The 14,912-nt window shown below is 44.5% G+C and overlaps 1 protein-coding gene across 1 annotated transcript; it reads left to right on the forward strand.

The window, feature by feature from the left end:
* The first annotated feature begins 545 nt into the window (after positions 1-545).
* On the forward strand, positions 546-8,518 carry LOC101042938 (intelectin-1). Its single transcript, XM_003937961.3, has 7 exons — positions 546-602; positions 1,785-1,877; positions 3,096-3,343; positions 3,966-4,124; positions 4,547-4,667; positions 5,739-5,842; positions 8,297-8,518. Exons 1-7 carry the CDS (start codon positions 548-550, stop codon positions 8,447-8,449), a joined length of 933 nt encoding a protein of 310 aa, XP_003938010.3. The 5' UTR covers positions 546-547; the 3' UTR covers positions 8,450-8,518.
* The last annotated feature ends 6,394 nt before the right edge of the window (positions 8,519-14,912 follow it).

A 14,912-nucleotide genomic window follows, 5' to 3' on the forward strand; every position in this document is an offset into this window, starting at 1 on the left:
TTCATCTATTTATTTAGTTTTCATGGACCTTGACACAGGTCCACGGAACCCCGATCCGGGAGCAACACTAGCAGGTGAGGCTTAGGATTTGTTTATTCTTTAGATCCTGTTAATTCCACTGTATAAATAACCTCTTTGAAATAACCAGAAGCCTCCCCTGCACTGGGCATTTTGCCAGGGAAGGGTGAGGCTGGAAGCCTGGGTTTGGCCCCACTGGGCTTTCTCCATAAAGGTTTCAGCACCTCATCCCACATCAGGAGCCTTTTTGGAGAAAGCTCCACTCCACTGAGCTCAGGCTTCGGTGGAGGGAGGGAGCGAAGGAGCTCTCTGTGCCCAAGGACATTGCAGCTGAGACTCAGACAAGGTCTGTGAGTTGGGGGAACCCTGTTTTCAGCTTAGGTCTGCTGCTGGTCTCAGAGATGTGTGAAATTTAAACAAAAGCAAGGGGTCTGGGAGTCTCTGTAGGACTCGACAGAGATGAGACAGGGATGTAGAGAAAAATGATGGTTAAGATGGTGACCTTCATCTTGCTTTTCTGCAGATGACAATGAACCAACTCTGCTTCCTGCTGTTTCTCATTATGGCCGCCAGAGGGTGGACAGGTGAGTCAAGCTGCTAGGGACAGCAGTTCCTTCAGCTTGGTGGCTCCAGAGATCGGGATCCTGGTCTCTCCCACAACACAGAGGATGTCTTTGAGATGTACAGAGGCCGACTTGCATGTAGACCGAGTACCGTTTCCCGGTCTCTGGCCTGTGGCAGTGAGGGTGTTGCTTGTGTGGCCCTGAGGGGGCTCTGGTAAGAACTGTGTCACCTCCCAGCCACTGCCCAGTCCTGTGGCCTTGCCTGTGGGATTTCCATTGGAACTACATGGTCAGCTTGGTGCCTAGAGAATGTTCTCTTCAGTCTTCTTCTTTACAACAAGAATAACAATGACATTTTAAAATTTGTATTTTTCTTCCTGTTTTTAATTTTTTTTTTAAAGAAAAGCTATTTCTAAATATCTTCATCTTTGCAAAAACACCATTTATTAACTGTGTTTTAGGTATGAGAAAACTGAGGTCAGTCACCTCTGACCTCAAAGCTTTCCCCCAGACTGTTAGAAGAGTTTGCAGACTCTTTAGAGTAGAAGTTGGTCTCACCACCCTCTGGTGCACACCCCATGTTTCAGCCATATTAAGCAGCTTGTATTTCTACAGCTGTATTGCACCACATTTTTTTTTTTTCCCTCTAGACCTTTGGATATGCTGTTTTCCCTGCTTTGAATTCTCTTCCTACTGATAAATCATATGTATTCTCTCAGAATAAGCTAAGATGTCAGCTGGACTGGAAGCTCTTCTGTGACGAAGACATGAGACAACCCCTCTTGTCTCCGCCCAGGCACCTCCCCTGCCCACTGTCTGGCCTCTCCATTCTGCGGAGTCTTTCTTTTACCATTTATTCTTCCCAATACAATTTTCTGTTGACTTGTCAGTAATTCCCTCTAGAGGCAAGTTCTTGCTGGGGATATTTAATGTCTTTGATTACTCAGTGCTTAGGGAAGGACCCAGCACAAGGACAGGTCACGTGGCAGGTGTGCATTAAGTCTGTGCTGGCTGTCGGGTCGGATGGGCTAAGTGAATATGACACTGATGGGCTGAGTGGTTATGACACTGGCTGTCTCAGGCCTTACCACCCTGGCAGTCAGGTTCTGCTGCGGTGATGGAATGAGTGCGGGACTGGTGATAGGAGAGGCTAGGTTTTGGGTCAAACCAGGAATGAGACTAAAACTCTTGTGTATTCTGTAGATGAGGCTAATACTTGCGCCAAGGAACTGGACTTGACTTTGTTTCTGCCCAGAAGCTGCAAGGAAATCAAAGACAAGTGCTCTGATGCAGGTGGTGAGTGACGAAAACATTCAAACAGAGCTCAGTCAGGGTATCAGGACTGTGTCTTGTGGGAGTCTTTTTGTTTTTGTGTTTTAGTTTAAAAATTGTGGTAAAGTATATGTACATTATAATTTGCTATAAAATTGGCCATTTTAAGCAATTTTAAGTGTGCAGTTCATTGGCATTAATTACTTTCACGCTGTGTACCATCACTGCTATCCATATGCAGAACATTCTCATTATCCCAAACAGAAACTCTATACTTAATAACATGGAGGGGCTGGGTGCGGTGGCTCATGCCTGTAATCCCAGCACTTAGGAGGCTGAGGCGGGTGGATCATTTGAGGCCAGGAGTTCAAGACCAGCCTGGCCAACATGGTGAGACTCTATCTCTACTAAAATACAAAAAATATTTTGTGTAGTGGTGCACGCTTGTAATTCCAGCTACTTGGGAGGCTGACGTGGGAAGATCACTTGAACTCGGGAGGCAGAGGTTGTAGTGAGCCAAGATGGTGCCAGTGCACTCCAGCCTGGGTGACAGAGTGAGAGTCTGTCTCAAAAACAAAAACAAAATAAAACAAAAAATATCATAGTTATTAAGCAATAACTCCCTTCCCTCAGTCTCTGGTAGCTACCCTCTACTTTCTGTCGCTATGAATTTGTCTAGTGTAGTTACCTCATGTAATTGGAATCATATGGTATTTGTCCTTTAGTGTCTGGCTTATTTCACTTAGCACAGTGTTCTGAGGGTTTATCATGTTGTAGCATGGGTATTTCATTCCCTTTTATCCATTGTCGACACATATATGCACACACAACACGTTTTGTTTATTTATTCTCCTGTTGGTGAATATTTGAATTCTTTCTTCTGTTTGGCTCTTGTGACTAATGCCGCAATGAACATTGGTATAAAAGCATCAGCTTGAGGCCCTATTTTCAATTCTTTTGGGGACAGACCTGCAGTGGAATTGCTGGGTCATATGATAATTTGATGTTTAACTTTATGAAAAATATCACTGGGATTTTATATAATTCTGTGTTCTGCCTCAGTTACAGGAATATGATCTTCTGAACTCAGGGAGGCCCCAGTACCCTTAGGAGCACTTAGCAATGTGACTCAGGATAGAAGCCTTTAGGCCATGTTTCTGGTTCCTAGGGACTTTCTTGTCATGGGGCTGAGATGGACCCTGAGCTATAGACAGGGAGCTTCTGGGACGATTCTCTCTACAGATGGCCTATATTTTCTCCGCACCGAGAATGGTGTTGTCTACCAGACCTTCTGTGACATGACCTCTGGGGGTGGCGGCTGGACCCTGGTGGCCAGTGTGCACGAGAATGACATAGGTGGGAAGTGCACGGTGGGCGATCGCTGGTCCAGTCAGCAGGGCAACAAAGCAGACTACCCAGAGGGGGACGGCAACTGGGCCAACTACAACACCTTTGGGTCTGCAGAGGCGGCCACGAGCGATGACTACAAGGTTGGTGCCACTTCCCACCTGCTTGGGTCAGGGTGAGGAGTGGAGTGTGGCTGGCCACAGGCCAGGAGGGAGGGAGGGCTGGAAGGTGGGATGTGGGGAAGGGCTGGAGAAGAAGAGAAATACTTCCATCTTTCTTTTTTTTTTTTTCCTTGAGACAGACTTGCTCTGTTGCCCAGGTTGGAGTGCAGTGGTTTGATCTCAGCTCAGAGCAACCTCCGCCTCCTGGGTTCGAGTGATCCTCTGCCTCAAAAGCACCTGGGACTACAAGTCCCCAATGCCACACTCAGCTAATTTTTGTACTTTTAGTAGAGATGGGGTTTCACCATCTTGGCCAGGCTGGTCTCGAACTCCTGACCTCAAATGATCTGTCCGCCTCAGCCTCCCAAAGTGCTGGCTACCCTGCCCAGCCAACTTACACATTGAATCACAACTTCCTCATAACAAGACCATTAGGTCCCTGGGTGGTGGTGGGATCATCTGTTGGGAGTGGGGTGTCTGAGTGTGGCTGGCCATCTGCTCACTTGGAGTCCAGAGCTCTCAGCCCAGCAAAGGCTGCATGTGTGGGCCTTTTACCTCCTGGGACATCCTGGTCCAGTCAGGTTCAATGTCTGCTGCTTTCTAGAACCCCGGCTACTATGACATCCAGGCCAAGGACCTGGGCATCTGGCATGTGCCCAACAAGTCCCCCATGCAGCACTGGAGAAACAGCTCCCTGCTGAGGTACCGCACCAACACTGGCTTCTTCCAGTTCCTGGGACATAATCTGTTTGGCTTCTACCAGGTACACAGGACTGCTGGCTGGGACTGGTTTTCATGCATGTAACGAGAAGCACGTGTTAGAGGTTGGTCAGGAATCATTTTTTAATGGGCTTGTCTTCTCACCTAGATTTGCTGATGGCTTCTCTTAGGAATTCTGAGCCAGGCAAGAGAAAAGACTTATGGGAGAGGACAGCTGGGGTAGGAAGAGTGAGGACGGGTCAGGGAGAATGAGAGAGAGAATGAAGTGGTCTAGGCTGCTGCAGAAGCATAGCTCCCAAGTAACTGGCAGCAGTACAAGGGAAAGGTTCTCATTTTGACTGGTTTTGAAGTAATCTCAGTCCCTGAGAAAGCACTGTTTCCCCTCTTTTGAATGGCAGCAACCCAGGAGATGCTGGTAATGGCAAAGCCATTGTCTTCATGACTTTTTTTTTTTTTTCTTTGTAGGCATACCCAGTGAAATATGGAGAAGGAAAGTGCTGGAAGAACAATGGCCCGGCGATCCCTGTGGTCTATGACTTCGGCGATGCCAAGAAAACAGCATCTTATTACTCACCCTCCGGCCAGCGTGAGTCTTCAATGATCCTCTGAACTATTAGTAGGAAAGGGGATACATTCAACTATGCTGGGTAACAGTTTTGTATCCGACTGTAGCCTGGTTCTCTTCTGTAATGCTTCCCGTATTGCCTCACCTGCTTTGCATGACTGCCTTTGAGATCTGAACTATTATTCACCTCATTTTAGGAAAATGAAGCACTGAGAGGTTTAGAAACTTGCCAAGATCACAAGGCATATATGGAGAGTCAGCATTTGGGCTGAAGAAATTTGGCTCCAGATGGTTTTTTTTTTTTTTTTTTTTTTGACATGGAGTTTTGCTCTTGTTGCCCAGGCTGGAGTGCAATGGTGCGGTCTCAGCTCACCGCAACCTCTGCCTCCCAGGTTCAAGCAATTCTCCTGTCTCAGCCTCCCAAGTCGCCAGGATACAGGTGCCTACCACCACACCTAGCTAAGTTTTGTATTTTTAGTAGAGATGAGGTTTCACCATGTTGGCCAGGCTGGTCTCAAACTCCTGACCTCAGGTGATCCACCTGCCTCAGTCTCCCAAAGTGCTGGTATTACAGGAGTGAGCCACTGCGCCCAGCTGGGAATTTTTTTTTTTTTTTTTTCTATTTTGAGTTTATTTTGGGTGAAGCCAAAGTTGGTAGCATAGCATGTTTTGCAGAGGCTGAACATATAGAACTCGAAGCTGTTATTATTTACATTTGGGATTTGAGATTTTAAAATAAAGGAGAAAAGAAAAATGTAAACAGAGTGAATACATCTGTGAATTGCTGCAGCTGAGCCCCTGGAGGTGTTCAACGGCGATCTTCTTGCAGAGCTGAATTTCTCTTTACAAGCCTCTGGCAGATGAGGAGCCTTCTCTAAGGACCAGCTTTTGGTCTCTGGGGTTGGGAAAAGGTCCCTCTTGGTTAAGTTTGAGGCCAGGATGCACCAGCCATTGGCCACAGAGGTGCTGGGCTCCACCAGCTGGAATGTTGGGTTGTAGCCTGTGCTCCAGCATGAAGAATCTCTGGGCTGGCCTAAGGAAAGCGACTTCTAGCATCTTCCATGAATGCCGTTTTCTGCCTCTTGTTTTCAGATGAATTTACTGCGGGATTTGTTCAGTTCAGGGTATTTAATAATGAGAGAGCAGCCAACGCCTTGTGTGCTGGAGTGAGGGTCACTGGATGTAACACTGAGCACGTGAGTCTCTGCGGGGACCAAAAGGGCCTGTGAATAAGGTCGAGTTTGTCAGTGTGTGTCTATATGCATGTGTGTGTTGAGTGTGGTATGACTGGGGTGTGTGTATGTGTGTGGGAGTGCGACCTTCTCTTGCTCATTGCTGGGTTTCAGGGGCCAGGACTGTGGGACCCTTTGTCCAGGGACAGACGTTCTCTACCTTTGAGGACCCAAATCGAGGGCTGAGGCTTCAAAAGAACCATTGCTGGGTGCTCAGCCTTTGTGGGAAAATAGTCACTTTGGAGCTGGGGTGAGGCTTGTGTGCTGAAATATTCTGTAGAAGTCTTTAGAGCTGAGATTCCTTGAGAAACACCAGGTATTGTTTTTCTTTCTTTCTTTTTTTTTTGAGACCGAGTCTCGTCCTGTCACCCAGGCTGGAGTGCAATGGTGCGATCTCAGCTCACTGCAACCTCCACCTCCCGGGTTCAAATGATTCTCCTGTTTCAGCCTCCTGAATAGCTGGAATACGGGTGCCCACCACCACATCCAGCTAATTTTTGTATTTTAGTGGAGATGGGGTTTCACCATGTTGGCCAGGCTGGTCTCCTGACCTCATAATCTGCCTGTCTCGGCCTCTGAAAAGTGCTGGGATTATAGGCGTGAGCTACCACGCCCAGCCTAAGTTGCTGTTTTTCTTCATCTGAGGTTTAGCTTTCAGAAAAAACCTGGGCCTCCCCAACCATAGCCATGGTTTGCCTAGATACACACTGCACTGGGGAGTTGCTGGGGCAGTCCTGGACCTCACCTTCTAGAAACCTCACTCAGGCCATCTCTTGTGTGCTCAGGAATCCCAAATGGAGGGATTGATAAGTTCCAAAGATTGTAAATTGAATACCAGTTGTATTCGTCCTTTCTCTCACTGCTATAAAAAAATACCGGCTAGGCGCAGTGGCTCATGCCTGTAATTCCAGTACTTTCGGAGGCAAGATGGGTGGATCTCTTGGGTTCAGGAGTTTGAGACCAGCCTGGGAAACATGGTAAAACCATGTCTGTACAAAAAGTACAAAATTAGCCGAGCGTGGTGGCGCATGCCTGTGGTCTCAGCTACTTGAGAGGCTGAGGTGGGAGGATCTGCTTAAGCCCAAGAGGCAGAGGTTGCTGTGAGCCAAGATCACACGACTGCACTCCACCCTGGGTGACAGAGTGAGATCCTGTTTAAAACAAAAAACAAAAAACAAAAACAAAAACAAGAAAAAGAAATATCGAGACTAGGTAATTTATAAAGAAACAAGGTGTAATTGGCTCATGGTTCTGCAGGCTGTACAGGAAGTATAGTGGCTTCTGCTTCTGGGAAGGAAGGAGTGAGGTATCTCCCACGGTAGAAGCAGGAGCAAGGGCAGGGGAGGTGCGACACACTTCTAAATGACCAGATCTCATGAGAACTCACTCACTATCATGAGGACAGCATCAAGAGGCTGGTGCTAAAATCATTCACATGAAACCACCCCCATTAACCAATCACCTCCCACAACACTGGGGATTACAATTCAACAGGAGATTTTGTGTGAGCACACAGCTCCAAACCGTATCACCAGCTGAATACAGAGGATAGGCACAGAAGTTGAGAATAACATGGTTCTCATTTGGGTGAATGAGTGTCATTTATGAAGTCAGAGTGTCTGGATGATGAATAGGTTGGGGTGAATGAGGGATATAATTAACTCTGTTTTGGTCATTTGGAGCTTGAGATTCCTGTGTAGAGATCCCGGTCAGATTTTGAGGTCTTCAGCACAAGAAGCATCTTGACAGGAGATGGAGATTTTGAGGCCAGTGGTGAACTTTTAGTCATTGAGGGCACAGTGGTCATGCAGTCTCTAAGGGAGAGGGAGGTGGGTCCTCCACTAGGGAGCAGCACGTAGAGGATGCAGGGAGGGAAAGTACAGAAAGGGCCCCGAGCAGGAATGTTCAGAAAAGTTGGAAGAAAGCTGAGACAATATGTCACTAAAGCTAAAGGAAGAGAGGTTTTTTTGTTTTTGTTTTTTTTTTGAAGAGAGGGCCTTACTTTACTCTGTCACCCAGGCTGGAGTGCAACGGCACGATCTCCGCTCACTGCAACCTCTGCCTCCCCGGTTCAAGCCATTCTCCCGCCTCAGCCTCCCAAGTAGTGGGGCTACAGGTGGCTGTCACCACACCTGGCTAATTTTTGTATTTTTTTTTGTAGAGAAAATGAGGTTTTACCATGTTGGCCACACTTGTCTTGAATTCCTGGCCTCAACGGATCCACCCTCCTTAGCCTCCTAAACTGCTGGGATTACAGGTGTGAGCCAAGGAAGAGAGGTTTTTATGGGAAGGATAGATCAATACTGTCGATGAAGAGTCTGATAAGGACCGAAGAAATCACGAGATTGGGCTGCTAAGATGGCATTGGCCTCCCCGGGAGATCCCTCATGACCGCCTCTTCCTCTCTTTGTTTCTTAGCACTGCATTGGTGGAGGAGGATTCTTCCCAGAGTCTAGCCCCTGGCAGTGTGGAGATTTTTCTGGTTTTGATTGGAATGGATATGGAACTCATGTTGGTTTCAGCAGCAGCCGGGAGATAACAGAGGCAGCTGTGCTTCTATTCTACCGTTGAGAGCTTTGTGGTAGAACAGAAGACCTCTCCCCCCAACCATGGGGTCCCAAGGAGGGAGAACAACTTACCCAATAGCTAGAATGTCAATGGCAGAAGAGAAAAGAATAAATCATATTGATTCAAGGCTTGGTGTTTCTGTGAATTCCTTTCCTGTAGGAAATTTCAAAAGTCTGTGTATTCCTCTGGCTGATTGTACTTTTCAACCGTTTGTGTGCTTGGACTATTAGGACTCAGGAATCCTGACAAGCATGCCATCTCTACTTCCCTTTCAGGTAGGCCTTAAAATAGCCAGAGGAATACAGGACAAGGAGAAAGGAAGCATTTTATCCTAACCCTTCCTAACTCACCCACACGGACTGATTAATTTGTATCCTCAACCTGAAGACCCGAAAAGAAGAAGAGTCTATTTTTGGGGGGATGCACCAAAGAAGAAGGAGATATACCCACTATCTTTATCTAGTACATTCTAACCTTAGTGATTGGGGCATTCTCCTTAGGGAAGAATGGGCTGGCATGTTATGATGATGGTGACTCTTTGGGCAGTGGCTTAGCCATTCCTGGGCTCCCATCTGCAGGTGCTTATTCAGAAGGAGCCATGTGGCCAAATCATCCCCAATCTGTTATTGGTACAGATAGGATGGGGATGGCATCAGTTCTTACCCATGACTAAATATTAGGCATTTTATTGTGTTTCCTCTACATTGCAAATTTGGATTACGACAAGCCCTTCCAATTCTTCCCCATTCTAAGTGTCAAGTTACTTCTCACTGGCTAGAAAACGAAGTTTAAAGTTCTCAGGCCTTACGGGAATTAGAAGAAGAGGAAAGGGAAGAAGAAGGAAAAGAGGAAGGGGAAGAAGTTTGCTTAAAAAATGTCTAGGAGGGTTCCTTTTTTTTTTTGAGACAGAGTCTCACCTTGTCGCCAGGTGCCAGGCTGGAGTGCAGTGGCACAATCTCGGCTCACTGCAACCTCTGCCTCCTGGGTTCAAGCAATCCTTCCGCCTCAGCCTCCCAAGTAGCTGGGATTACAGGCGCACACCACCACGCCCAGCTAATTTTTTTTATTTTTAGTAGAGACGGGGTTTCACCATGTTGGCCAGGATGGTCTCGATCTCTTGACCTCGTGATCCGCCCGCTCCTTACTTTTGGGATTTTTATGAAGGCTTTACCATGTGGGTATGATCGATTGATATTAACCCTATTTCCAGCCCTTGTCCCCTCTCTAGAGGGACCGAAGAGCTGAAGATTCTAAGCTGCTTTTTTGTGGGTGGGAAAAAGGGGGACAAGGCGTGATCTCTGTTGCCCAGGTTGGAATGCAGTGACGTGACCACGACTCACTGCAGCCTTGACCTCCCAGGCTCATGCAATCCTTCCACTTCAGCTGGGACTACAGGTACATGCCACGCCTGGCTTATTTATTTGTTAATTTTTTGTGAGACAGGGTCTCACTATGTTACCCAGGCTGGTCTCAAACTCCTGGACTCAACTGATCCTCCTGCCCCAGCCTTTCAAAGCATTGGGGTTACAGGTGTGAGTCATCACACGTGGCCTAGGTTTCAAGCTTCTAATCATGGCTTTGTCTTTCTGGTGATCAACTCCCTTCCAGGAGCCCATCAGGAGTCATTTATTAGAACAAAAGACACTCCTATCACCCAGGAAATTCCAAAAGATTTAGGAGCTCTGTGTCAGAGACGAGGGTGAGAGACCAAATATTAGAACAAAACATTCTCTTAGTACTCTTATTTACAAGGCTTTTAGGAGTTCTGTGCCAGAAACTGGGAGCAGAGTATTCACCTATCTATTTAAATATAAATATAAATATATATATATATATATATATATATATATATATATATATGCATATATATGTTATTATTTTTTAAGACAGAGCTCTATCGCCAGGTGCCAGGCTGGAGTGAGGTGGCACGATCTTGGTTCACTGCAACCTCTGCCTCCCGGGTTTAAGCAATTCTCCTGTCTCAGCCTCCTGAGGGGCTGGGACTACAGGAGTGTGCCACCACACCCAGCTAATTTTTTAGTAGAGAAGGGGTTTCACTATGTTGGCCAGGATAGTCTCCATCTCTTGACCTTGTGATCCACCCACCTTGGCATCCCAAAGTGCTGGGATTACCGGCGTGAGCCACTGTGCCTAGCTGCACATATATATTTTAAACAGGAGCAAAAGTAGAAAAATTTGTTATGTGCACAGGGGCATCATGGGAAAGAAAAGTGAACACCTCCAAACCCTATGATATGGTTTGGCTGTATCCCCACCCAAATATCATCTTGTATTATATAGCTCCCATAATTCCCACATGTTGAAATGTGGGGGTGGTTTCCTCAGTACTGTTCTCATAGTAGTAAGGCTCATGAGATCTGATGGTTTTATAAGGGGAAACCCCTTTCACTTGGTTTTAATGCTTCTCTCTTGTCTGCCACCATGTAAGACATGCCTTTCACCTTCTGCCATGATTGTGAAGCTTCCCCAGCCATGTGAAATGGTGAGCCCATGTTTTTTTTTTTTTTTTTTTTTCTGAGATGGAGACTCACTCTGTCGCCCAGGCTGGAGTACAGTAGCACCATCTTGGCTCACTGCAACCTCCGGTCCCTGGATTCAAGAGATTCTCCTACCTCAGCCTCCTGAGTTTCTGGGATTATAGGTACCTGCCACCATGCCTGGCTAATTTTTGTGTTTTTAGTAGAGGTGGGATTTCATCATCTTGGCCAGGCTGGTCTTGAACTCCTGACTTTGTGATCCACCTGCCTCAGCCTCCCAAAGTGCTGGGATTACTGGCGTGAGCCACTGTGCCCAGCCACCTATTTTTCTTTATAAATTACCCAGTCTGAGGTATGTGTTTATCGGCAGCGTAGAAATAGACTTAATACACCCAGTGAGATTTAGAAGCTTATATACCCTCTTCACTGGGGGAAGGGAGTAATCATTACTTGAGAGTAATGATTCTTTTGGAAAGACGAATTGGCCCTCAGGAGAACAGATGATGGTTGGTAACAAAATCTGTCTGGGTGTGGTATCACTTTAGCCTCCTCCCCTTTGATGAGAGTCCATCTTCCCTGGGTAATGAAACTCCCTAGAGGGGGATTGATGACAACTGAGGTCCTTTGGGGGACTCCATCTTTGGGCTGACAGGGCAAGTTCAGGCTGTTTCTATTTCTTATTATTTCACAGATTATTATTATTACTATTATTTGAGCAGGGTCTCACTCTTTTCCGAGGCAGGAGTGCAGTGGCTATTCCCAGGTGTGATCGTATTGCACTGCAGCACTGCAGCTTTGAACTCCTGGCTCCAAGCTATCCTCCCACTTCAACCTTCCAAGTAGCTGGGACTACCAACATGTGTCACTGTACTGGGCCGTTTCACACTTTTCTACATAATTCGAGGGACGAATGCATTAAAAACATTATTAGTTTATGTTTTTGGACATAGCAGGTAAAAGAAGTAATTTTGTGACATCAATATCTGAAAGGGGTAAGGACAGAGCTGTAAAGGATCAGAGCTTTGGTGTGTTATTGAAGTTAAGCTGGTATAAATTCACATTAAAGTGTGATAACTTTAGGATGTAAAATGTAATCCCCACGGTAACCACAGAGAAAATAGATACAGGACATGAGAAAGGAACTTAAATATTTCATTACCAAAAAACCCAAAAACCAAAAACCAACCAAACACCAACCAAAAAAATAGTAATGCAGAACACGAGGGACCAAAAAGTTGTGGAGAAAACAAATAGCAAAAGGACAGAAAAAATCTCTCTTACCCATAATTACTTCAAGTGTAAACAGATTAAATTTTTGTTTTCTTTTTGAGACGGATTATTTCTCTGTCACCCATGCTGGAGTGCAGCTGTGCCCACTGTAACCTCTGCCTCCCCAGTTCAAGCAAAACAGATTAATTTCCTGAATATAAAAACAGAGGTTGGCAGAATGAATAAAATGCCATGATCCAACTATATGTTATTTACAAGAGATATGCGTTAGATCCAAAGATAACAAGTAGGTTAAAAACGAAAGGATGAAAAAGAATATTCCATGTGAATAGTAACCAAAAGGGAGCAGGGTGGCTGCACTAATATTAAACAAAATAGATTTTAAATCAAAAGTTTAGAAGAAACAAAGATGCACATTATCTATCAGTAAAGGTTTAATACAGCAAGAAGATATAAGACATAAACATTACTCACTTAATAACAAACCATTAAAATATATAAAACAATGATGGACAGAAGTGAAGGGGAAAACAGTTCTATAATAATAGTTGGAGACTTCAGTGCTCCACTCTCAAAAATGGATACAACAACCAGATGGAAGAGAAGTAAATAAAGCAGAGGACTTGAACAACATCATTAACCAACTAAGATGTAACAAATATACCAAACACCCTACCCAACAATAACAGAAAAACACATATTCTCAAGTGCACAATGCACATTTTCTAGAGTAGACTATGTTAGACCACAAATTAAGTTTTAATAGATTTAAAAAGATAAATACCATGCAGAGTATCTTATCTGACTGCAATGGAATAAAGTTAGAAATTAATAACAAGGAAAACTGGAATATTCACATATTTATGGAAATTAACACACTTATAAACAATGGATTATGAAAGAAATCACAGGGGAAATTAAAAAATAGAGATGAATGACAATGAAAACACAACATACCTAAACTTACGGGACGCAGCAAAAGCTATGCTAAGGGGGAAATTGATAACTATGAATACCTACCTTAAAAAAGAAGAACCAACCTAATTTTACAACTTAAGGAACTGGAAAAAGAACAAACTAAACTCAAGTCTAGCAGAAGAAAGGAAGTAAGATTAGAGATAAATGAGGCAGAAAATAGAAAAGCAATAGCAAAGTTGGTTCTTCAAAAAGCTAGACAAAATGGACAAGCCTTAAACTAGATGGCCTAAGAAAAAAGAAAGAAGACTCAAGTCACTAAAATTAGAAATGAAAATGGGCACATTATTACTGATTCTAAAGGAGTAACAAGGATTGTAAGAGAGAACTATGAAAAAAATTTTTTTTTTGTCAGAGATGGAATTTTGCTCTTACTGCCCAGGCTGGAGTGCAATGGCGCCATCTCGGTTCACTGCAACCCCCGCCTCCCAGGTTCAAGCGATTCTCCTACCTCAGCCTCCCTAGTAGCTGGGATTACAGGCATGCGCCATTATGCCCAGCTAATTTTTGTATTATTAGTAGAGACGGGGTTTCACCATGTTGGCTAGGCTGGTCTTGAACTCCTGACTTCAGGTGATCCACTTGCCTTGGCCTCCCAAAGTGTTGAGATTACAGATGTGAGCCACTGCATCTGGCCTAAGAACAATTTTACACCAACAAATTGTATAACCTAGATGAAATGGACACATTCCTAGAAACATAGAACTATCAAGACTAAATCATGAAGAAATAGAAAATAGGAATAGACATATATCTAGTAAGGAGATTGAATCAGTAGTCAAAAATCTCTTGACAAAGAAAAGCCCTGGACCTGATGGCTTCACTGGTGAATAAGAAACATTTGAAGAAGAACCAACAACAATTATTGTCAAACTTTTCCAAAAACTGAGGAGAAGGGTAAACTCCCTAACTAATTCTGTGAGTCCAGCGTTACTCTGATAACAGCCAGGTGAAGGCACTACAAGAAAAGAAAACCATAGATCAGTATCCTTTGTGAACACTGATGCAAAAATCTTTTGACAAAATACAAGCAAACCAAATTCAGCTGTGTACACACACACATATGTATGTATAAAAAAGAAAAAAGAAAAAATATATACGTATATGTATACATATACGTATATATTTATATATACATATATATTTTTTCTTTTTATTATTTTTTCTTTTTTCTCTTTGGGACAGAGTCTGTTGCCCAGGCTGGAGGCTGGAGTGTAGTGGCATGATCTCACTCACCGCAACCTCCACTTCCTCTGGGGTTCAAGTGATTCTCCCACCTCAGCCTCCCCAGTAGCTGGGATTACAGGTGCCTGTCACCACACCCAGCTAATTTTTTGTATTTTTAGCAGAGATGGGGTTTCGCCATGTTGGCTAAGCTGATCTCGATTTTCTAACCTCAAGTGATCTGCCTGCCTTGGCCTCTCAAAGTGCTGGAGTTACAGGTGTGAGCCACTGTGCCTGGTAATTTATGTAAATTTATGCAGTACATGAAAAATTTTGTTACATATATATAATTTGTAGTGACCAAGTTAGAGTGTTCAGGATGTCCATCACTCAAGTACAATACATTTTTGTTAAGTCTAGTCATCCTACTCTGCTATCAAATGTTGAATGTATTCCTCCTATTATAGTGTATATTTGTACCTTGTAATCCACTTCTTTTTGTCTTCTCCCTCCCCTCAAAAGCATATTAAAAGAATTTTTTTTTTTTTTAATTGAGATGGAGTTGCCCAGGCTGGAGTGCAGTGGCAGGATCTTGGCTC

The sequence above is a fragment of the Saimiri boliviensis genome, chromosome 19 (assembly GCF_048565385.1).
Source record: "Saimiri boliviensis isolate mSaiBol1 chromosome 19, mSaiBol1.pri, whole genome shotgun sequence".
NCBI classification, from domain to species: domain Eukaryota; kingdom Metazoa; phylum Chordata; class Mammalia; order Primates; family Cebidae; genus Saimiri; species Saimiri boliviensis.

What these genes read in the sequence shown, in the direction of transcription:
- LOC101042938 (XM_003937961.3), top strand. Translation starts at nt 548, where the DNA reads ATGAACCAACTCTGCTTCCTGCTGTTTCTCATTATGGCCGCCAGAGGG. An exon ending in ATCTGTTTGGCTTCTACCAG is followed by an intron (nt 4,125 to 4,546) that starts GTACACAGGACT and finishes TTTTCTTTGTAG; the next exon opens with GCATACCCAGTGAAATATGG. An exon ending in CTGGATGTAACACTGAGCAC is followed by an intron (nt 5,843 to 8,296) that starts GTGAGTCTCTGC and finishes TTTGTTTCTTAG; the next exon opens with CACTGCATTGGTGGAGGAGG.